Below are 25436 nucleotides of genomic sequence, written 5' to 3' on the forward strand. Positions count from 1 at the left end.
CGAAGAGAAGATGCAAGTTTTTCTACTCGTCTGTTTTTTTCATCTAATGCACATCTCTTTTGCTTCTTTCTCTGTTTTGGTACATCTTCATCACTGTCAGAACCAATTTCAATTCTGGTCTGCTTGGGTCCATTACACCAAAGTGTAATGTTCTCCCCTTTACAAGCACACTTCCAGACTTCTTCAATGTCTGCAGGAGAGCATATGCTCAGCTTACAACAACCCCTGTAATATCCAACTGCAAAGTCCTGAGCCGTAGACACTAAGCTTTCTCCAAACTGCTGTACGAGTTCTTTACGTAGTAAAGTTGGTGTAGAAATATGACCCTTAGACACCTCTCTCAGCACATACGTTTCAAATTCTTTTTTCTTAGTTGGATTAATTACCTTGACATTGAAATTCACTTTACAACTTGTAGCAGCACTATATTTTACATGGCTGGTAACCAATGGATTATTGACACCTGCAAGTTGTGTGCCAGGGGAACTAGTACTAGACAGTTGAAATCTTGGTTGTGTCACTGCTGCTGAAGTACGTGCTGACACTGAAATAGGCTGACTGTTTCTTGAGACTTGGCAAAGTTGACTACTGATGTATGACTGTAATAATGCCGACAAACCTTCTTGGGAGAGAATTGGTGTCACAATACCACTGCTAACTGGCAGTAAGTTTCCACGAATTCCATTAGCCTGTACAGGAGTACTCACAGACGAATTCATAGAGGCAACCGGTCTTGTTTCTCCACTCACAGTAGTGACACTGTTCGAAAGGTGGTCCTGGTGCACTCCATTAACAATCACTCTGTTTGGCTCAGTTGACACAGCAGTCCCGCTAGAGGTCCCGCTCTCAGACATTTTTGCCGCGCTAGATCTCGTGATACGAGCGAATTTGATTGGCTAATGCCTCTGTAAGAAAATCATGTGACAACGGTCACGCAATCCGCGATATACATAGAGCAGTCATGACATACGTAATGTTTGGAACCTAGCTAATATTGCAATGTGAAGAGGTGGTCTTTGTAAAGAGGTGATCTTTCTAAAAGGTGACCATGAAGTGGTCAGTATGCCTTAGCCATCTTTGAGATCTAATTACAATGTGGTCTTTGTACAAAGGTGGTCTTATAAGAAGGTGGTCTTTAAGAGGTGGCCACTAAACAGGGGATTTACTCTAGGGTACATTTATATGCCCATCTGACTATTTCCGTTTTCCATTTTCCGTTTCGATTTCCACTGTTTCCAATTGCCCGATCGTGTTTAGACTTTTCTTGCCAAAAATACCACTCTAAAACCAGCCTTACAGTACTTTTATGGCATCTTGACAATATAACCATGCAATGTAAAAGGCTGAACCTCACTGTGATGGCCACTTCGCTATTTCAGTAATTGGATTGTTGTGGTGTGGATTTGGATGAAGAAAACAATTAGCCTGGTGCCATTCTTTTGTCTAATTTGGTATGCGAGGGCTAACCAGTCATAATATTGTTGCAGCAAAAGTAATAAACAAGTAGAAGGAAAAAAGGTTTGGCATTTTAAGCTTGATTAGGGATCAAAGAAATAAAAGTAGTGTAACAAGGGAAGTCGCCTATTATTACTAGTGGACATTGAATCCCCTTAATGCAGTCATGTAAAATAAAGTAGCAATTAAATGTCTACCAGTACATCCTCAGATGTAGGTGACTTCCCTTGTTTCTAGAGGTGTACTGATATACTGACACATAATTATCGTATTAGTGGCCAATACAGAAATTTAGACTATATTGGTGGGAGCCGATATTGCTGCTAAAAACCAATATGACACACTGGTATACAACTGAACCATCTTGAGGACACTGTTCAATAATCAAGTCACATTATAAACCATATTATTCTGCTAACAAGGGTGGGAAACAGGAGTTATTTCCTTGTCTAAATTGAAGCTGTATGCTACACGGAGCCATCTAAGTGCACTCACAATTACTTCTTTGTTGTCACAATACTTACCAATCATACGACAAACACTCATATTGGTGAGCCTGGGGAAACAGCAATAAAATGTACCAATAGTACAGCACAAAACAATTAGCCATATCTACAATTCATTAAAATGCAGGGGCATGTATTAAAATATTTGTGGTGCCTTATAGTCTGAGCTGTAAATAGAGGCCATACCACCATGGGTAACCAAGCATAGCCAATAATCTTAAGAATGTCTTCAGTAGTTACAATGAAGTTGAACATGGCATATGTGGTTCCTCAAATATAAATAGCTACACTTAGGTATATCGGTATATTGGATCGGTATCGTATCAGTTTCAAAATGATTAATCTTATATTGGATCAGTATCGGATTGGTTTAGTCTCCTTATATCGGTACACCTCTACTTGTTTCACTGCTTTTTATTTCTTTGAGCACTAATTGAACTTTGTATTGCACTGACCTACTATTAACGTGGCCTGTAGACTTATTATTAATATGTTGTACTATAGGAAATCAAACTGACTAGTTGGGCTGTGAGATCATCCCACTACCCTGGTCATTACGTTGCATAAAGAATGTGTCTAACAAACAATTATGTAGTAAACTAACATTTAAATAAATCTTTCTCGATTTCCTCTGCTGCTCGTACAAGACTATCAACGTCTTTAATCCTTTTTAGTAGTGTGTTCCATGTCTTTGGAGTAGGGCCATTATTAGTGGTGAGCCAGTTAGTGAACAATTTCTGACTGCACTGCTGAACACTGCGTGAATCTTCTTCTATTGCATCTATAATATGTAGATCAAATCTCATAGAATATGCAACATTCTTCCATTCTGCCATTATCCTAGGGATAACTATCTTAGTCAAGTCCCACATGTCTGGTCCTGAAATACACAACACAACTGGTCACATGATCAACATGTGATCACTCACTTTGTGTTAATATCCCACTATTCGATGATACAGGTTGTTGGGATGATGGTACAGTTGGTTGAATGGGTTGGTCTGTTAGGAATATAGACACGTGTGCTATTTGTGTGTACAGCTTACCATGGACAGATTTACCTTTGGGTACACTACTGTTATGTTCAGGCAACACATCCTGCATGTACAAAATTAACATGTATAAAACAAGGGTAGAATCCTAAAAGCAAATGCACACCTCAGTAGTAAGTACACAAATCAGGGGTCTGGGGTTACAGCATAAAAGTTTTAGACATTTCAAGAACTCAATAACCCATTTTTATCTCCACAGTACATGGCTTATAACACAGTATATGGTTGACAAGATGATTTGACTCCCTGTTTTCACAGGCTTTAGTGTTTTGCTGTTGATACACATAAAATATCATGGCTCAGCATGAAGAGCTGTACATGCATACATAGACTGGTTTAACAAAAAGGCGTGGCACTATAATACATCATTTTGCATAACACAATTTGCATTTATGTAGGACAAACATGTTTGAAGTATTTCTGTGCACTACAGTACCGCATCAAGTGATCACTAACTGAAATGCAAACCTTATAGTCATACTTCTTCAATACCCGGGATTTACTGAAACAGAATAATGGGATGACTTTTCTGTACAGGCTGATTATGAACGCAACATTTAGGTTACCTCCCAAAAATTACTTTAGCACCTGGAAAGTAACTTATTTTACCATGTCTCAGTTTATTAATGGTTTTAGTCCTAGTCATCAAACTACCTGTTTTTTTTGTCATTGCTTCATTGACAAGTTCTAGTTGACGTTGCATTTCTTTTACCCTAGGCTGGTAATTTACACATGCAGCACATTTTTATGACCCACTCCTTTCGTTAAACATGTCTATGTAATAGCAGTATCAGAACAGCGCATGGTTATTTGGAAAATAAAAGACTGTCTATATAGTTAGCTGACAATATTTTGGATGTATACAGTGACTGTTCTATTAGAGCATCTAAACTTCATTAAAGCACAAAAGAGGGAGCACCTACCCCCTGTTCTCCTTGGATGAATGAACATCACATGCATAGTTTTAACATTAATGTATGCATTCTGATAAGAAGAAAGTGCTGTGTACTGCTTGGATCTACCTTCTATAAAACATTATGAGTAATGACACCTTGTAGCAGATAAAATTGTAGTATACACATGACAATATTAAATTACTACTGCAGCATAGAGCTGACTATAGAGCTGCATACATCTCCAATGGTAAGTTTAAAGAAAACTTTCTAGGTGATGGCAAAAGATCTCACCCTTTGGCAAATTATGGTAAGTAATTACTAGTTTAAAACAACCACAAAAGTATTACAGGAGTAAAAGCGATTACATGCACCTACATAGTACACATATACAGAATAAGGACCGAAAATAGAGTGCACTTAAGTAAACCTTACCACAAACCAAACTCTATGTGTATTCTCCAACTTAGTTGGTTGTTGGTGACCACATTTAGCATATCCAACAATATTGACTGGAAATGGTTCAGTTTTAGACAGTAATGTTAAGTGTTGATGATCATGTGACTGAGGACAGTTACACAAAAATCCATAACGAAAATCAGTAAACTGCCAACCAAACTGTTCACAGACATCCTTTAAAGCAGCAGTTACAGCAACTTGAGCATCATAATAAACTGTGGAAGTTTCGTCATCTTTTACTCTTACATGTATTTCTAAATATGAATTCCTATCAATGAGTGACAACAAGTGAGTCATATTATCATTTATAACAAGTGATATGAGATTAGAGTATCGGTAATATTGAGTATTTGTATTTTTGCCATACAATTCAAAGGTTGGCTGGTTATTTTGAAGTATCTGAATTACAAGGAAACTAAACAGACCTCTAGGGATTGTATCACCAGTGAATTTTATTAACAGAGGTTCTACTGTAAAGTGACTGGTTGAGTCAGTGTAAAATATTGGTTTACCATATCGGTCTGTTTGAAATACTTGATTTATATCCTTTAATTCACATGTTGGAAGGATGCTTGGCATGAAAAAGCTGTCTTGATCATAAGGTACAATGATTTTCAAGAACTTAAGAAGATTAAAAAATGATTCTAATTTTATATCTTGAACATCCAAACTGAGTTCATCAAGTAACTGTCTATACAAAATGCCTTTGTTACGTAATTTGTCAAGTAAGCTTTTGTCCAGAATTTTACCATCGTCAAACTTGCATGTAACAATTTCAGTCAGATTACAAAACAGCCACTGAGGATCAGTTATAACAAACTTGTTCATACCATCAACTTCATCAAAATAGAGTAATGTACCTAGTTGATGATAGAACTTCAATACTTCTACAATTTCTTTCATCTCCATTTCTTGACCTTCAGGTATAAATCGATCACAAATTTTCTTAACATCATCTAGTGATATACAAACTTTCTTGTCATCTTTGTGGAAACTACGTAATTGCAATTCTAATATGAACCAGGTAATTGGGATTTCAAATTGTGCTTTCTTTTGAAGTATGTTTTTAATAAATTTGTGACGGATGACATGTGCAATTGAATTTTCACTTTGAAAAGTACCAGCAGTAGTGTTATTCACTGGGAATAAAATTCTTCCTTTATGATCACTCCAGACATGTAGATATTTGTTTTCAACATTAACATCTTGTACTATCTCGCAAATTCCCTTATCAACAGTTTCAAGTACATGTTCAATTTGCTCTTTAATTTTATCACAACAAGTTCCTATAAAGCAAACAGCAGGGTTAGGGTGTTGGTCTTCTTGTACCATTATTTTTTGAGGAGAATAACATTTTCTGCTAGTGGAATCCTTTACTGAGGACAGTAAACACTTTAATAGATGACAGTTAGTATAATTCATTTCATGTTTTATATAGCCTTTGGCACTATGTTGAGCTACCACTGTCTGGTCAAGACATCCGATTCCATTTGACAGGTTGAGGACAATGAAGGTAAAAGCTGCAGAAGCATTGATAGCAGGCAAAATATTAAGAAATTCAGGCTGCCCTCCTGTGTCCAGTAACGTGAGTATGTCCCATATTTCTGGCACAACTTGAGAAGCAAAGCGTGTATCAGATATAACAACGTTTGAAGCCATACTTTTCTCTACAGAAACTAAGGGTATTTCTTTTATAGATGACGTGTTGTTTTGATCAGAGCTTTGCTCTTCTTGGTAACTTCTACCAGGAACAGGTTTGTGTGGTACTTTTGCAACTGTGTGCTTTGATTTCTTTTCAACTCTGGATATTAAATTTTCCATTAGGGCCTGTATTTCTTCTTTTATGTCCAAGTCTTTCCAATCAGTTCCTCTTACATTGACTTTACTTATTAACACTTGTTTACTGTCACCAACTCCTGTACTAATATAGCTGTCTTCAAGAGGTATGTTTCTGAGAAGACGTGAAAAACTTGTCTTGCCAGCCTTTGATGAGCCGCAAAATACCACTTTTGCGTGGCGGATTTTTATTGTAAGACCATCTCTCTTAGCCTGACGGATAATTTTCTCCATGTAACGCTGGGTCTCTGTAAATGTAATATGTTCACGAAAACAAGAGTACTTAATAATCTTGATTAGCACAAGTTTGTATTATACAGTACCATGGGACTAGGACAGGGGTGGTGGAGTAGGTCAAAGAGTGAGGGGGCCAACTTTGACAATGAAATTTATCCAATGCAATTGGAAGCATACAACAGATATGTTGTTATTCTTGGGGGTCTGAGGACTTGCCTCCAGGAAAATTTTCATAGTTTAGAAGCCCAGAAACGCATTTTACTAAGCATGGTTTTAACTACTAAGTAATTAGCTAGCTACTTACAGTTTTTAAAGGAAATGTAAAAGTGACTGCTGTATTAGAGTAGCTGACTGCTCTATTAGATTATCTTGATCTTTTCTTGCAATTATTGTCCAAGTGTGGAGGCCCTGGCCCCCTGTTTCCACTGCCTATGCACTAGGATCACAAAGGTTTTAGTATTCTGCCGAAGTATTACTTCAAAACTTGTCTGACCTCTTTCACAACAGTTTGGCAGTATTGGTTAGGCATAATCAAACTGAAATGTGCCTTTAGAGCAACTTCAGAAACCTCCAACAAGTTTCTTTGGGATTATATATTTACCTGAAATTTTTCAGATCAATTGCCAGATGCCTTAACCCTTAAACTCGCAGAGAACTTTAGAGAAGTGTGTGTTTACACAATATGGGCACACATGGCAACACTCTAGATGGAGTAATATAATTCTTATAGACTACAACAACACTTTAAGACCTACCTGGAGAAGATTAAACAAACACTGCAACTGAAGCAATGAACAATAGCAAGTCGCATCTCCATGTTTCCAAATTCTAGCCACATGTTTGATTTTGATTGTGGGTTTACTCATGTGAGTTGCATATGTCCTGATGGAAAATTTAATGGCAAATTGAACGGAAATTGTCGCAAGCAGCATTGAAACCGGGTCACTACTGCTGAACTGGATGACCCACTGACCCAGATAGCAATCCGGGTCAGACCCGGATTTGACCCGCATGTGACCCGGATTAATTAAAGCCGAAGCATGTGATAAGAGCTATGTTTCGGGTAGTCTCGAGCGAGCGAGACTACATTTTGAGCGTTCGATTCGTGTTGAGTAAACGAGTAGTTATGTGATAACTAAGCCGGTAAGTTTATAATTTAAATCAGTCAGTGGGTTTGGTTCCACGTAGCTACTGTGAGTTTACAGACAGCAATTGGGTATGGCTTCATGCAAACCTAGTATTACAATTTCCCGATATATTAAAGTAGGTGTGGCTCACAAAAGTACTTATCCTGCTGCAAGACTAGACAATATACAACTCGTACAATAATCGAATAGTGGGCATGGCTCCACGTAAGCTTGCAGACAGCAATGGACACAGTTTTGTGCTACAGAGTGCACTTACTAATTAATGGGTGTGACTGAGCATATGTTTGTAATGCAATAAGTGGGCATGGCTCATGAAAGAGCTACGTGACTAGTGTTTATAAGTTTCCACGTCGTCAAACGAACAATTTCGTTTCTTACGTGATCCAATCCGGGTCAGACTCGGATAATTTGTAAACCGGGTCGGACCCGGGTGATCCGGAGAAAATGTGACCCGGTTGACCTGACCCAGTTTCAATGCTGGTTGCAAGGTAATAAGAGCAACCACCAACGAGTTGCATATGATATTATTTTATTCCTTGTTACATCACGAGTAGAATGACACATATTGCATAGCCATAGGACAGGTACTTTGAAAGTTACAGTGCTTTGGGCAGGGCATGCATGTTTTTATTAAGTTTAAATCCAGTGGGTTGACAGTTAAGCTAAGTGCAATTATTTGTTTTAAAGCTTGATTTCTTCACTGTTTAACGAAGCTTAAGCCTGAGATGTACACTTTTGCCTACCACAGCAGCTACAGCGGACTTACCTATTTCTTTCTTTGAGTCCTCCACTGCTCTGTGTGTGTGTGTGTGTGTGTGTGTGTGTGTGTGTGTGTGTGTGTGTGTGTGTGTGTGTGTGTGTGTGTGCGTGTGTGTTGATTTGTGGGTAGTGTGCAATGCTTCCTTGTGCTGATGAATGGAAACTGCTTGTAATTTCTGTAGTGACTGGACTGATTGCATGAACGTTCCTCATACTGTTCTTTGTTTGTAGTGCTGAGGAACGCAGCTGAAAATTAGCATAATAATTATATTTCACTTTTCAGAAATTGATAGCTGGAGTATGCAGCATCCTTCTATCCTTAGATGCTGTATGTGTGGGTTTAACAGTAAAAGTGAACAGACAAGTACAAGGAATTTAAACCTGAATAGGGATCATAGAAATAAAATCAATGAAACAAGGAATGTTGTCTGCCTTTCCTATGACCAGGGCGAGAGCAAAAACACGAGAAAAAATGATAGTGAACTGTTTGTCCAATGCAAGGTAGACTAATGCTCATATACATCTACTTCGGAGTACTAACAGGAAACAAAGATTTTGGAACTCCTCTTGCTTTGGGGATCACGATGTTACCAAAGTTTATGCCTTTATTAGCTTACTTCACTGTGAAAAAAGTGCTTTAAAATTAAATTACAGAATTTCTAATGTTTTTGTTAATACATCCATTGCATTCTACTGTAAAATTGGGCTTGTGCAAACGTATGGGATTCTTGCACATATTCTAGTTAGTAAAACAGTACATTCCTAGTCTGTTGCCTGCCCCAGTAAAGGAGTCTTGAAACTTCACCAGAGTTAAGTTTGATGGAATCTCCTATTTGGTAATAAGCCGTTGAGCTTTACCATCATTATGTACATTGTTGTCAGCAGTGTTGGGAATAACGCATTACTTTAGTAACGCTTAGTAATGCATTACATAATAGTTATTACATTTTGTGATTTTAAGTAATATAACACGTTACTATTCATAGTCTTAGTAATACAATTTCGGTTACTTTCAAGGAGCCCACAGTTCATTATATTAGTAACAAAAGTAATGTGTTGTTACGTAATGCGTTACTATTACAGTTTGTAAAGCGATGTGTAACGATATTTATACCACATTATTAGGTCCATTACTAACCAATTAGTGCTACTCAACAGCTTAATTGTTGCAATAATCTACTGTTCTGATCCCCTATAATAAAATTACCCATATTAGTTCACACCTCAGACAACTGGTCACGTGATTTTCCTGAAGAGAGCATCTCTACACAGGTGCAAGAAGCCAGTAGCTATATTTACAGGAGTGTTTACTATATGCTAGCTCAGTAACTAACATGCAAGGTGTAAAGCAAAGGTGTATGGTCAGAGCAAAAGTAACTTAATGTAATATATTAAGTTACTTTTCATTTGGATTAATATGTAACTGTAATTTATTACATTGCTCAAAAGTAAAGAGTAATATGTAATATATTACATTGACAAAAGTAACTTTCCCAACACTGGTTGTCAGGATCAACCACTTTGTCTGCCCAACCATTTGCTTTTAAGAGCCTGGACCATATAAATTACTTGTTAATCATTTTCACCATGTTTAATAGCTGACCTCAGCCTTCTGGGCCTTAGCAGGAACCCTTCAACATAGGAATTTTAAGACTGCTTGGTTCCCTACCATTTAGGATAGCACAAGGTATATCCATTTCAATAAAATTTTTGTCATTATCATCTTCACTGCTACTTCCACTACTGCTATTGTATGTTTCTCCTAAATTAGTCACAGACTACAACAATTTTCTGCTTTTTTGTAAGCATACAAAGAGTACTCTTTTTCTAACCCCTTCCCCCCCCCCCCAGTCCAAAGCGTACTGTATAAATGTTGACACATGGATGTATTGTATAGCAGAACAAACACATGGATACTTTTTTAATATTGCAAAAGTCATGTTTGGTATTTGTTTTGTCTTGTAGGAATCTTATCATTTTGATGCTTTTGAAGCTGATACCCTTGAAAGAAACATTCCTACACACAGCGGACATTAGTACCTGATGCACATTTGCAAATGTGTACATACCCATCATAGAAACAATTCTTGGCTATCTTCAACGTGTTCATACAAAACCATCCCAACACTGGCAGTAGCAACAGTAGTACTAGTTTGTTGGGTATTCACCATAGTCTGAGGTGGACTGGAGTCAAGAGATGTGGGTACACTCTGCAGAGACAGGTTTTCTCTACAGGCAACCCACAATTACCACAACTTTGTAGTGTAAACAAATTAGTACCAACATAATCCAGCCTCCCATACCCAACAGTATTCCTAAAACCACAACAACATCTTCTGCAGGTAGAAAACAAAAGCAACAAGCAGAAGCTATTCAGTTGTAACCGTTTATCAGTGTTAATTGCTAGACTAAGACTAAAGAGAAAGAAAAGTAAGTGCAGTTATAAAAGTATATAAGCCTGTAGTACGTGTTATCATGCTGATAACTGTCTTACCTGTAGATTCAATGGGCTTTATCTTTTCTTTAGCTTATAAAGCTTCTTTCATTGGTAGCTAATCCTAGCTATGCTGTTTTCCAGAGTTCGTCGAAGTACAATTTCATCCAATCATGTGTTGGCTTGGGCCTATGCATTAACAGCATCAGCTCACTTTAGTCCACCGTTTATAATTGGACACTGAATAAGTAGCAGTAGAGGTTTACTACTAGAGCCTTATCACTACATTCGAATTTCTCACCAACTCATGTGATCGACATTTTAAAAAGCGTACATGTGATTTTACCCCCCCCCCCCCCCCCCCCCCTAGCGTACGGTTTGTATGCTCACAAAAATGCAGATAATTGTGGACTACCCCAAAGTTAGTGGTACAACTACTACCACTAAACAAGTTCAACTACCAACCAAAAACAGTCAAACTACAACTTGACAACCACTACTAAAATTTGATGACTACATAGCAAGCCCATGTCTCCTGTCCCATGTCCTCCATGCCACATGTAATCAGATCTGTGAAAACTCAAAACTTTTTCAAATTCCTGATATTTATAATCTGCTTAGTCAAGTGTTTGCTCTGGCAAAGTTTCAGCCTCATATGTAATAATTTTGGGAGCCGTACAAAGTAGTCACAGCAGAAAGATTAATTTGTATAGCCAGTATTGGGACAATTACTTTTTATAAGTAACTTGTTGTATATTACATATTATTTATAACTGAACTATTTAGTTACAGTTACATGTTACCTATATAATAAAGTAACTATAATAATATACCATATTATATTACTTTGTGTACAGTAGGACCTCCATTATCTGAACACCTGTGTGCCAGCTGAATCACAAAAGTGTTCAGATAAATGAATTTGTTCAGATAAATAAGCCCATTGATTTATATACAGAACTCTGTTGAACTACTCTAATAGAACATACACCTGTGACAAAATACTCTAATAGAACATACACCTGTGACAAAATATTCTAACAGAACATACACCTATTGACAAAATACCCTAACAGAACAGTCACTGCTACTGTTCGGATAATCGAAGGTCCGCATAATCCAAGTTCGTACAATTGAGGTCCAACTGTACTATATTATCTATGGTTGGACAATGTGCGAATCTTGGTCATATGTAAGAAGCTGGTGAATAAGTTTCATTCAGTAGGCTTCATTACTTCGTGGTGGCTAGACATTACTTAGCGGATTACTAATGAGATTAGTAACTTTGTTATTTGTAGTAATAATATTATGTAATATTAGACTTGCTACAGTAACTTCATTACTTAGGTAACGCATTACATTTGTAAGTAAAGTAGACTTGCTACAGTAACTTCATTACTTAGGTAACGCGTTGCATTTGTAAGTAAAGTAAACTGAGTTATATTACCAGTTTTTATAGCGTATTTCATTATAATATTTTATTATTTATTATATTAATTATTACATAACGTGTTACATAAGTAACGAGTTACCTCCAACACTATGTATAGTTGGTATAAAGAAAATATATTAACAGGTGCTTATCAAAACAGTTGTAACTTTTGAATACAGAGACAAATGGAGTTGAAATTTGCACCATTGTGTTTGCCATGAATAGGGAAATCAATTGCTGCGTAAGTTTTCCCTTGTGTCACCCTTCTTCACTACATATAAAGGGAAAATCAGTGAAGAAAGATTGATCGTGTACTATCGCTTTGAAGTGATGTAAATAAATGCTCATAACTAATGTATCCTTAGTTGTACAGCAATGAAACACAGATTTTCAAACTTCTCTTGAGCAGGGAAATCGTAAGATGATATCCAGGTTTTTGTCGTTAGACTCTTTTTCACTATGAACAAACACACTCAAAAATTTATGGAATTTTTTATTACTACACAAGTTTTTCACCCATTACAGAGTCTTGTGTTAGTCACACAAAAATTCTGAAATGGTACTACCCAGGGACCAGTGCAGATACTCTTATACACTACACAATATTCTGTACTTGTACTATATAGGTACCCCTACAAGTAGTCTTGTACAGCAAATCCACTTTTTCCCTCTCATGGTGTCTCACACATGATATTTAAACCAATTAGAAATTATAAGCGCCTCTGAAAATTGTCTACAGCTGACTACATTTATAGGCCACTTGCCTGCTGTACAATTAGCATCTAGTCTATTATGTCACCTTGCCCCAGTTATATCAATTGTCATCTGAAAACTGAAGTATCCACTAAGCTTGGAACAGTACAAATTAAAAACTGTTTGAAACGAACCTCTGTAATCAAAGTAGCCACTATGAAAATACGGATGATTTCTGTTATGAAGGAAAGCCATCACGTGTTACCATCAAATCAACACCTTTCGCTGTCAGCAAAGATGAATGGGAAGTAAAGATGAATGGGACACAAAGGAGACACTGGTAAGTCCATGAAGAATGCATTGTATGTACTGTAGTATGCCAAAAGGCATGTGAAGTGATGTCCAACAGTGAAAAAATCAAGCCCGTAGCCTTAGCTGTTATTGAGTTACACTTGTCTAAAGGCTTCAGTCAGTCAGTCAGTCAATAGAAAATTCCATTTAATATATATTATTAAAATTCCATAGCAATTTGTTGAAAGTGTTTTGGACAAGGCTTGTTTGGGCTTAGTTTTACCTAACCAATACTGCCTCTTCGTTTTCAGTGAAGAGTAAGGCTGGTTTTTGGGTGATGTTTTTCATGGGCCATGCCCAGACCTTTGTGATCGCTACTATACAGTACTATTGTAATGTATGATAAATAAACAACTGGTCAACATCTTACAGTGATAAAATATGCAGCAATACGTATATTAGAAATTAATTTCAATCCGTACAGTACATACCTTCAGCTTTATTTTTTCTTGCTACCTCTTCTTTTTCCACCAATCTGTTAATCCCTTGTTGGTAAACCTGTATGGTAATACAACATGTCAATATACATAATATGCTACACATTATCCAACATCAGTTACATCAGATAGTTTCTATCATGTGCAAATTATCAATAACTATGTACTTCACATGTGGACACCTACATATTTTAATAGCAGTTACAGTACTTACAGCACATGTACCAACAGTAACCAGTTCTAGTATATGTATGTGATTGACTCAGTAACTAGTCTGTACAATTTCTGAATTTATTTTATTGTCTCAGCATTTCCCAGTGTCCAAGGAATGGGTTATCAAAGTTTCAGTTTATTATGGTGAGTACGTAGTTTTGGAATTATAGTGCTAGACAGTAAGAAGGGCAAAGAATTATACTTGTAAAAAACTATGTACATGTGCTTAATAACTTCCGTTCACATTGGTTTACAGAGTTGGAAAATTATATAAATTGGAAAATCAACAATGGTATAGTTTTTGTCCTGTATATAGTCACTTGTGCATAAAAGTATGAGGCATTAACATGCTATAGTGTGTATAAGTTGAGCTGAATCCTGAAAAGCAGCTAAAAATTAAAAGTGGATTTTTTCTCAACAGAGTTAAAACATGCTATAGTGTGTATAAGTTGAGCTGAATCCTGAAAAGCAGCTAAAAATTAAAAGTGGATTTTTTCTCAACAGAGTTAACATTTATAGATGATCAGTGGTGACAGCAAAGTTGTCAACAACAGACACGTACAGTTTGGCTCCATCACAAGTTCGAGAAAGGCCCGTAATGGACACTGTATTTATATGGCTTCCCCATAGGAAATTAATGTGAACATTTTGATTGCCCGTAAATATTATGTCAGATATTTGTACAAAGTGATTTTGAAATATTTTTAGTGGGCCAAGCAGTACTACAAATGAGCCAAATTTCAAGATCATGTGTGATTGCATTCATGAGTTATTAAATATTGAGGATTCAGCTCAATGTGTACATACAAGAGTTAATAATAAGAGAGGAGAGTGTCTAACACCGTATAGTCCTGTAACAGATAATTGCGCAGAAGTTAAACGGCTTCTTTTCCGCGTAACGTACAGACTGGCTAGTATATTTTCGCATTTAACCACAAAGGCTATCCCAGACACAAGGGCGTGCATTCAACTCGATGTTCACGTTCACCACGAAGAGCATCGCTCTGTTGCGTAAAGAAGTGTGGCTGTTAACCTCGAAGATAACTCTGGGGGAGAGCGTCTGAGAAACCAATACACTGAAACACTGAACCAAAGGCGGAGTATCGCTTCGAATTTTCACTGCGTCGCCATGTTACCCTACCTTTGAGCATTCTTCAATTGAAGGAGCACTGTTCCCTGTACATACAGCTCAGTCTTTAGTTCAGTCTTCGAATATTCTCGAGGATTCATCACGGTGCTGCTAAACTAATTGCGGTAAGGAAACGAACAAATACTAGAAGCCTATACGTTACACGGAAAGGAAGCCGTTTAACTTCTGCGCAATCATCTATTACAGGCCTATAAAGCGTTAGATACTCTCCTCTCTTATTATTAACTCTTGGTACATACTATAACTTGAGCAAACAAGGCACATTATGACAAACCACCCTCCAAGCTTCATAACATCACGGCATGTAACAACAATGTATTACAACAACATATCACTGTATAAAACCAGACACACACATCTAGATATACATGTACACACAACACTGTGGGGAAGGTAGGGCAGCTGAGGTAGGGCAGCTGAGGTAGGGCAGCTGAGGTAGGGAAGCTGAGGTAGGGCAGCTGAGGTAGGGAAGCTGAGGTAGGGCAGCTGAGGTAGGGCACAACCATCTGGATTGGTGATGCATACTATTACTTTTAGGTCATTACCCTGATATAGTACATTCAGCATTGCTTATGCCCAACACTACTAACACCCGACATTACAACACAGTATGGGTTGGACTGTGACCTTTTGCAAGCCATGGACACCATGCATGAGTAACTTTACAAACATTTAGTTGTCAACATATCATACAAACATTTAGTTGCAACAAACATTAAAAATGTTTAGCCATTACAATTTACAATGTTTAGCCATAACAGCAATGCCATCACACAAACACTCTAATGTTCAGTCGTAACAAACATTGCTGACCTTCACTTGCAATGGAATTCCAAACACTTAGCCACAACAAATCAGAACATTGAAAACAAATAACATACACCTTTCACATTAAACAGATTTTAGAACTAATAGTTCAGCTTTTATTGCCTACCACAGTTGTCAGTAACACAGGTGAAAAAGGTCAACAGGCTAACAGGGTGGGTAGGTAGGTAATTGCTCTTTATTCTGATTTTCAACAACATAGTGAATGCTTCAAGGTCAGCAGCTCTGACTAAGCACCAAACAACAGATATATGAACACTGAAAGTGAACAAAGTCTAACCTATTACCATATGTGACCGGATTTAGCAAAACCAACCATATGGGCGCAAAAGCCAAAAGTGAGATAGCACCAGCATGAAGTTGCTGCACTATCAGGCTAACAATTTCCATATCAAATTCGCTTTCAAATTGTTGGGTCTGATTTTGGTGGACTGTTCTCTGGCGGTCTGTATAACCACACCAGACATCTGTACAGGTCTGTGAACAACAGGGAAGTGTTTTGGGGGGTTCATACACTCTGGACAGATGAGCAGGGAGCTGAATGTGTGATGTATGTCTGTTTTGTGATATTTCAGTCTATTTCCTGTCTCTGATGGGCTGTTTTGTGGTGTGGTGCCTTCAATTACCTCCATTTTGTAGTCTTTCCTTTTTTCCCGCCCTGCCACCCCCACCCTCCACCCTTTTTTGAGGATTCCTGATACAGCAACACTGGTGAAAAAACCTATCTAAAATGGTGGGAAACTCTACAAGGATCACCTTGGCCACTAGGGATAGTTCTTTTACTCATTCAAAGTGGACAGGGTATCTCTGGGTTGGATGGATGAGACAAAGTATGGGACTATTCAAATCAAAATTTAACAGTGAGTAAGATGGTTTTGTCGATTTTAGATAGCTTAAACAGTTTTTGTGTTATAGAATTTACTTTTACAAGGCATGCATGCAATCCAGTTTACTGGATTATGGATTTTCTGTGCTTGCATTTTATAAAACAGCTGCGGATTTAAGGGTTAAAGTTCCTATGATACTCATATACAGTTCTACACTAGACGGTTATCAATATTGTACATATACATCATGTAGTATAAAACCTATACCAAAACAGTCAACTGTGAAAAGTGCGCTGTCTTTAAAAAAGGGTGAAAGTGGGTGAAAACATTGTGAAATTAAATGTGGCGGCCAAGAAATACCTGGAGCTAATGCTAAACATTTATAATGATGATAGTAATCTTTTTTTTACACAGCATAGCTGTTTTGGTACAGATATCACTTAAGCCACAAAGCTGGCCATGGTATAGGCCAGCTTTGGTGCTATATTTACTTGTCTTTTTCTTTACTATACAGCTACGTATGTACTAGTGTATTTAAAATTATCAATTAGAAATGAAGTAGATGTAAGTGATAAAAAACAATGAAACAAGAGATATGACTAATGATATTACAACATAGCCATGGGGGGAAAATCCATACATTGGCATTTCACAACATTTGTTCTATTCATTACCAAAATAGGGATTTTTACATAGGGTCAGGCAAGGTGGGAGTTTAATCGGCTTCCAGAATCCAGTTAGCTTTTCAGAATCAAAAAATAAAAAATTCTAGAACTGCCCCTGCATTGGGGCTATGTTGTAATACTATCATTTACATTACCTTGTTTCACTGGATTTTATTGCTTGGATCCCTATTGGTGTTTCCAGTTTGTTTAGCTTTTTGTTATCATACAGTATTGTGTATTGGAGGTTTGCATTTTCTCACAATAAAAACATAACTTGTAACCACAAGCCATGCGTTGTGGTGCTATGGCAGTATTGGTTAGGTACAACCACAATGTGTCTTTTACAGGAACCAAGAAAATGCAGTTTTCACGCATTTGTAGCTCAATACTGCCTGAATGGAATTAACCACATTTGCTGCAGAAACTCCCTCGGGGTAGGAAGCCTTCTATATATGTATTAGTTAAATATAACCAATCCCAAAAGTGCCTTTAGTATATATAACCTGAAACACTTCTAATCAATTTTAAAAAAACTATTCAGCAGAATTTTCTACTGATTGACTGCCTGACGCCATCAGAAAATTATAACTTGATAACAGCTAAGGCTACTAGCTTGGTATTTCATTCTTCAACATTGCTTCAGTCTGACCGATGCCTTTTGGCATACTGTAGTATGTACAGTGCATGTTCATGGACTTACCTATACCCTCCTGTATCTCATTATCTTTGCTGACAATGCAAGGTGTCAATTTGTAGTAGTGTTGTGTGATGACTTACAGTACGGAAGTACTGTTTAAGTAGGGATCCCTCGAAATGACACGCGCCGCCAACAATATCACCTTTTAAAAACTAGCTTAGAAACTTCTTACGTGACAAAATTCATCTTTACGGAATAATATACTAGTCCATCTAACATCAAACGTAGCATTAAAAACAAGAAAATGCATACTGGTGGCTGGATATAGAATTTTTCAAAAATCATAAAAACTCAAAATTTCTTCTCACTCACTCACTCACTCACTCACTCACCCACCCAACCACCCACCCACCCACCCACTCACTCATTCACTCACTCACCACAGTTGCAAGCCTAGAGCCCAAACGAAGCAGTGCATGGTCACCATTTTATGCCACAACAACAAACTCACTGGTGGGATGTGCCTTTGGGGTTCCAATGAGTGTATGCCATGTACGCCTTGTCTTTTCTTTTATCTTCAACCAGGCTTCTTTTTCATCCAATGAAACCATATCAAGTCATTAATTTTCCATATCAACACTTTCTGTTAAGGCACTTAGACTAAGCTACTCTACGGAGGTACCAGTCCCACGATAGGTCACAAGATCACACCCATTCTTTTTTACGTATTACCGATCTATTGATTGAGACCACAATGACCATGCCTCTTTTATGCTAGCTGTATTGATGACCACACACCTTCAAGTTGGTAGGCTGATTCGAGATACTCTAGTCTAATAATCAATTGAAACCATGATGACCACACCCCTTTTTGGGCAGGCACACATCTTTGCAGGCTGACTCGAGATACTCTAATACAGCAGTTGCCCTAACAGAACGGTCATAGGTTTATAGCTAGCTGTGTGTTTTAACAAAAAAACTAAACAAACTAGTATATTAAATATTATAAATTTTAAAATGAGGTAGAGATCCAAGCAATAAAAGTAGCAAAAAAAGATGATCAATGGTAGCTATTACAGCATAGCTCAGTGGGAAATCCCTACTTTGGCATGGTTTAACAATTATTTTGTGTTCTGTAACAAAATATTTGGTCCGGGTGCATAAATGGTCCGGCCGGACCAGGTGTGACAACAAAAATGGTCCTACCCGAGCAAAACTGGTCCAGGTTATAAAATTAATGTCAATGGTAAAGCTAAGCCACTCGTCACTAGACTCACTACTTGTCATCACGGATTAGCTATAGCTCATAGTATAATATTATACTGAGTGATAAAAATTATTGTTATAGCTACGTATACGTACCATGTAACTATTGTCGTACATAGTTTCAGCCATGTCTCTTTGACAGAGGCGTAGGCAGAACCAGGGCCACTTGGGTCCCAGGCCCTGGGCAACCATAATTGTACACTACAATAATTATAATAGCATGAAGATCGAAATACTCTAATAGAACAGTCAACGTACAGCAGTCTGGTAAATGTTCAGTAGTATATAACAGCTACAAATAAGCTGCTGAAACTAGCCACATGTTAAGTCACCCAAAATATTTTGATTGGATAAGAAAAAAATGTATAGATATAATTTATTATTTCTTTTTGCAGATAGATGTATAAGCTATGGCCTGTCACTATTAATTTTGCGTAAACATGAAACCTGAAGATGTCATAGAAGATGTCTTTATTATGGAACCATGAAACCTGAAGATGTCCTGAAGATGTCCTGAAGATGTCCTGAAGATGTCCTGTGTAAACATAAAACCTGAAGATGTCCTTAAACATGAAACCTGAAGATGTCTTTATTATTTCTAATTTATAGTGTCAGTCAATTTTTATATTCCGGCATACATTTTCAGGAACTACGTCGTGAGCAAGGATTTAATATTTACGTTCAGTGTAGCATCAACCATATTAAATGCTTCAGATAGCTATAATTACACTGCAAATTCCCGCGTCAGCATAATTGGCAGGTGCATGCACGGCAAACTGGAGGCGGACTGTTTATGTTCAGCCTGGACCATTTATGCACTGGCATGGGTGGTCCGGGGGGACCAGTTATGTAAGCACAAGTGGTCCGGTCGGACCATTTGTGACAGCATAAATGGTCCGCTCGGACCTTATATGCCCGGACCATTTGTGTGCTGACAGTTCAATGCCAAAGTAGCTAGGGATTATGCTGTAATAGCTACCATTGTTCATCTCTAGTTTCACTACTTTTTATCGCTTGGATCCCTACTTAATTTTTTTAATTTATAATTTTTAATATACTAGTGTTTATAATAAGAATCATATGAGTTTTCCATTGTGACTTGATTGGTTGGAATTAGGGCTGGGACAAAGCTTTTAATGTTTCGTGGGTTTGAAGGTTAAGTAAACTTCGAATTATATAAAAGTATCCTTTGAAGCTTCGTAATGCACTCAAAGCCTATGAAAGAATTACAAATAAATGCCATTATCTTTATTGCAGCTACTTATGTGATCGATGTTTGTCTCTTTGCAATTGATCTTCATGTGTCACACTCACTTTTAAGCTATTGAAGTTTAGCTTGCTACTGTAGTTGTAGCCTTGTACAGCTTATAAAGTGATAAGTAGTGCATGGAAAACATCCTTTTAGCCCTTAGTATGTGTTTACCTATGCATGATTGCAATATAGCAGACACACCCATTTCACAATCAATCGATTGCATAATTTGGTACTACTGCTATGCACTTTACAAATGCGGGGATTAGAAAGATAAAACTTCAGAAGGATGTGTATAAATGCAAGAAAACCTGTAACTTGTATAGTTAACACTGAAGTTTCGAAAGTTCGAACATTTTATTAATGAATATTCGAAGACAAATTTCAATATTTGTCTCAGCCCTAGTTGAAATATCCTATGCCAATAAAGTTTCCACAGCAAAACAGGTTAATTCAGACACTACAAAGCTACAGATATGTAACAAAGCTGACCTAACTTTAGCAGCAGCACCTGACTTTACTGAGTTTATTGTTATTGTACATGTAAATATTAATTAATGTAGTCACCTGATGATGTAACATAGTCATGTGATGTAATGTAGTCACCTGATGTTCTAGTATAAAAGGTATATGCTGTTTTAAATCATTGGAATCTTAAATCATTGAGTCTTTAGGTAGTTCTGTTGTGATAAGCTCTGCAGGCGACTTTTGGGGCTTACCGGGCAGGCGAAAACCCTTACAACAGAGGTCCTACCAAGATAGGAGTGAATTGACAAGACTCCACTTACTTTGCTGGGGGCAGGCGAAAACCCTTACAGTGGAGGTCCTACCAAGATAGGAGTGAATGGACAAGACTTCACTTACTTTGCTGGAGCGGACTCCCTTACAGACAGTGAGTAATAAGGCTTTAGATTAGTCCATAAATTGGCCATAGTGGATATTTGTCAATTAAGTTTAGGACAGAAATGGAACTTTCAGGTTGTAGAGAAGCTTATCCTCTGAATTCTAGGCATATTGGCATTGAACTATGGCATTTATTGGCTCAATCTTTATATTTACCTGTCACTGGAACCAGCCCTGACCTTCAAGTCATGGTGGAAGGGAAATTAAGGGAACTGGAGAGGGATCCTGCAAATGTGCAACTAGTAATCAAAGAAATTTCAAATGGACTACAGAGGTTAGAAGCTACATGATGAAGGTGGAGCATTCCTTGGAAGTTTCAGTGCCAGATGAACGCCCAACTTTAGCTCCTGCTAGTTCTTGTCCCTCATTGGCAAGCTCAAGAGAGAGAGTGTGTTGGATGAACCTACTGACACAGGATTACATGAAGCCTTGGAGAATGCCAATGCTGAGATTTGCTCACTTAAGACAGTTATCAGAGAAACAGAGGTTAGCTTTAATGGAGTGTAAGTGTTTGCTTTCAGACACTGAGGAGAAAGTAACAGAGCTGGCCCTTAAGAATTAGCAGTTGACCAAGATAGTTTCTGAGACTGAGGCGAGAGAGACAAAGCTGGCTCTTGAGAACTAGCAGCCTACAGAATTTCTTGCTGGAACTGAGTAAAAATGACCAAGTTAGTTTTGGAATGTGAACAGTTAGGAAAATATTCTTCAGGTTCCGAAGTGGAACGTCCTAAACATGAACTTCTACAGGCTAAGGTTAGAATTAAGGAGTTGTGGAAAGACATGTGTGATCTGATCCGTAAGCTTGACTATGCTTTGTGGGAGAGGGACAATGAACCAGAGTCTCTAAAGAAACAGACAGGAATGAAGAGTGCTGTGACTATGTTGCTTGCAACTGAGCAGACAGGCTCTTACTCTCCTCTACTATTGATCTCCACAGAAATACCTTTTTGCCCAATCAAGCTGTTCCGGTTCTTTCTCAACATGTATCCACTGCTGTTGACAAGCCTGCCAGCAATGGAGTCACAACATCATCAAAGCTACTTACTAAAGGCAGTCTCAAATGCTGCCAACAATGGAGTCAGGACCACCTGTACAGGTACCCCCCTTAAGTTGTTTTACTTTCTGTGTCATTTTATACAGGGCTACCTAGTATTGTCTCTAGTAATCCTGTAAGGACTGTGTCTACAATGATGCCCCATGTTTGGAATGTGCCATGCCCTGGGTTGTACATGAGTACTGCTGTTTCTAGCAGCCTGTCAGTAACACAAGCAGCCCACTCAGTCTCACTGAGTGACACTTCAGTGCAGCGTCAAGGTAAAGCCCATCCAATAGATAATTTCACTGGGGAAGATGCTCAAACCCATTTTGATGATTGGTTACCAACATTGGAAAGAATATCTGGACTGATAGTGAAGCGCTTATGCAGTTGGCTGGATATTTGCGTGGTTTGGCTTTACTTGAGTGGAATCTGGTGAGTCAAACCAAACGTGATACTTACAAGTCAGCTATTTCTGGATTGACAGAAATTAGAGATGTGTTACTCTATGATAGACTACAGGATGGCCTGCAAACTGATCTCGTTAGTAAAGCTCCAGTCATCTCCGGAGCCCAAAGCTATAAAGAGCTTTGCATAGCTGCAAAAAATGAAGAGAGATGGCTTGCAGAATTGAAGCGGAAAAAACAGTATACTAAAGAGTTTTCTACCCAGTTTTCATACCCACAGACTAAGAAAAATAGTCAACAGCAGGATTCAGGAACAAAAAGGGATGACAAGAAAAACAAAACTAGGGACCCGCCGATTATGCTCATAATTTTACCTATTATGCTATGCTGCACTGCTCAAAAATTTACCTATTATGCTTACATTTACGCTCAATACTTACCTATTATGCTCAAATTATGCCCAGTTTATGGATAAATAATAAGTACCTGAAGCACAAACTTACTTGTCAAAATGCACATCACAGAAAAGATCGATATACTCTAATAGAACAGTCAGCTATGTGATTTTTCTATTAGAGTTACTGACTGTTCTATTAGAGTATATCAATCTTTCTGGGATATTTATTTTTATAAGCAAGAATTCATACTGTTACAAAATATTCTACCTATTATGCTAGCATTATGCTCAATGCTTTCAGGTACCTATTATGCTCATAACTATGCCAGCAAAATCGGCGGGTCCCTAAACAAAACCCCATTTCAAAGGCAGGTTAGATGTTACGTATGTGATAGTCCTCATCACCTTGCTCATGATTGTAAAGCTAACAAGAGTGAGTCACGGAAGGAAAAACTGGCTAGTCAGAACTGAAGACAAGCCCATAGAGATATCTACGAACAATTTTTTAAAGATAGTTGATTCCTTGTTCCCACCCATTGAGGCCTCAGTGTCCACAGTCCAAGACAAGGAAGTTACGCAGACTACTACTGGTACTCCTAAGAGCATTGAGGTACAGATTGAGGGGCTACCAATCAGAGGAATTATAGATACTGGCTCCGACATCACGATACTTAGTGGAACTGCATTCCAAGAAATTGTTACAGCTTGTGGAATTAAAAGGGAGCAGTTTAAACCACCTGATACAACCGCTTGTAGTTATGGGCACCAACCATTGAAGTTGGATAGACAACTGGACTTACAGGTCAAATTTGGTGAGAAGTCAATGTGTGAAAGAGTGTATATTAAGTTAGATGCACCTGATGCATTACTACTGTCTGAGAATGTGTGTTGTAAGCTAAATATTGCTACTTACCATCCTGATGTCCAATCAGTTCTTCCAGCTACAGATCAGAATAAGATGAAGAAAAACAACAAGAAAACCAGGATCAGTCTTATCCAGACTGTTTGCTTACCTGCTGATAGTTCGGCCTTGGTTCAGGTGGAAGTTAAGGAGTCAATAAATACTACTTACCTTATGTTGGAACTTGACCGGTCATGACACACTTATGGTAAACGATTGTCTAATAAGGAATGATGGAAGTGGTAGTGTACCAATTATTGTATTTTTAACACTAGCTTGTGTACTCAAGTGCTAAAGGAAGGTATGTATTTGGGGAAGGCTGCTAAAGTTGATTGATTCATGCCAAGGCAGATGAGATTAATAGTCATCATTCTAAGGGGAAGGATGATTTGTGAGTGATGAATGTTCTAACTTTTTCAAATGAGCACATTCACTAGAGGAAGCAAGAATTAAGAAAACAAGTGAAATGTTCTTCTAATTCTCAGGTGTTGTCTTTGGCAGAAATGGACAAACTACTTGCCACCCTAAAGGAGTATCATCACATATTTTCAATTGCTGAAGGAGAAAGAGGAGAGAACAGTCTGGTAGACTTCAACATAAACACTAATGGTGCGACTCCTATCAAGCAAGCCACACAATGAGTTCCATTTGCAGCTCGAGAGGAGATTGCTGTACAGCTGAGCAAGATACAAGAGGAAGAAGTCATACAGGCATCAAAGAGTCCATGGGCAAGCCTAGTAGTGTTAGTAAAGAAGCGTGGTCGCTCATTAAGATTTTGCATCGATTATAGAGCACTCAACGCAGTTACCAAGCCTGAGGTGTTTCCACTGCCATGGATAGATGATCTGTTCGACAAATTGGGTCGGTCCAAGTACTTCACAACATTAGATTTGAAGTCTGGCTACTGGCAGATAAGAGTGGGTACTTCTAGCCAGGAGAAGACAGCTTTTGTGACTCAATAGAGGGTTGTATGAATTTTGTGTTATGCCCTTTTGCGTCAAGAATGCACCTTCTGTTTTTCAAAGGTTAATGCAGAGTTTGCTGTTGGGTTTAAAGAAGGACACTGAACAGGAATCTATGGATGTGTACTTGGATAACATTATTGTGTTTTCCAGAACATTCACTGATCATTTGATTCAACTGCAAAGGGTATTTGAGTGTTTGAAGGAAGCAGGATTGAAACTTAATCCTCAGAAATGCAGGTTCTGTTGTTCGAAGTGGAGTATTTAGGACATCTTGTCACTCCTAGTGGTTTTAAACCCAAT

At 37.9% G+C, this 25436-nt stretch overlaps 2 protein-coding genes across 3 annotated transcripts in view; one reads left to right on the top strand and one right to left on the bottom strand.

Annotated features, from left to right (window-relative positions):
• LOC136260531 (uncharacterized) overlaps positions 1 to 25436 on the bottom strand; it is a 106286-nt gene that overhangs the window by 11453 nt on the left and 69397 nt on the right. The window contains exons 10-14 of one of the 2 annotated variants that reach the window (XM_066054301.1): positions 13687 to 13753; positions 4342 to 6449; positions 3023 to 3059; positions 2891 to 2962; positions 2566 to 2841 (exon numbers count right to left, since the gene is read on the bottom strand). In XM_066054301.1, the coding sequence (XP_065910373.1) occupies positions 2566 to 2841; positions 2891 to 2962; positions 3023 to 3059; positions 4342 to 6449; positions 13687 to 13753 (2560 nt within the window). Of the gene's footprint in view, positions 1 to 2565; positions 2842 to 2890; positions 2963 to 3007; positions 3060 to 4341; positions 6450 to 13686; positions 13754 to 25436 lie in introns of both variants that reach the window. The other variant, XM_066054300.1, reaches the window with a different exon arrangement.
• On the top strand, positions 21608 to 23188 carry LOC136262377 (uncharacterized). Its single transcript, XM_066056623.1, has 2 exons — positions 21608 to 22526; positions 22571 to 23188. The coding sequence occupies exons 1-2, from the start codon at positions 22091 to 22093 to the stop codon at positions 22903 to 22905; spliced, it is 771 nt and encodes a 256-aa protein (XP_065912695.1). The 5' UTR covers positions 21608 to 22090; the 3' UTR covers positions 22906 to 23188.

Source organism: Dysidea avara, chromosome 7, assembly GCF_963678975.1.
Source record: "Dysidea avara chromosome 7, odDysAvar1.4, whole genome shotgun sequence".
Classification (NCBI taxonomy): Eukaryota; Metazoa; Porifera; class Demospongiae; order Dictyoceratida; family Dysideidae; genus Dysidea; species Dysidea avara.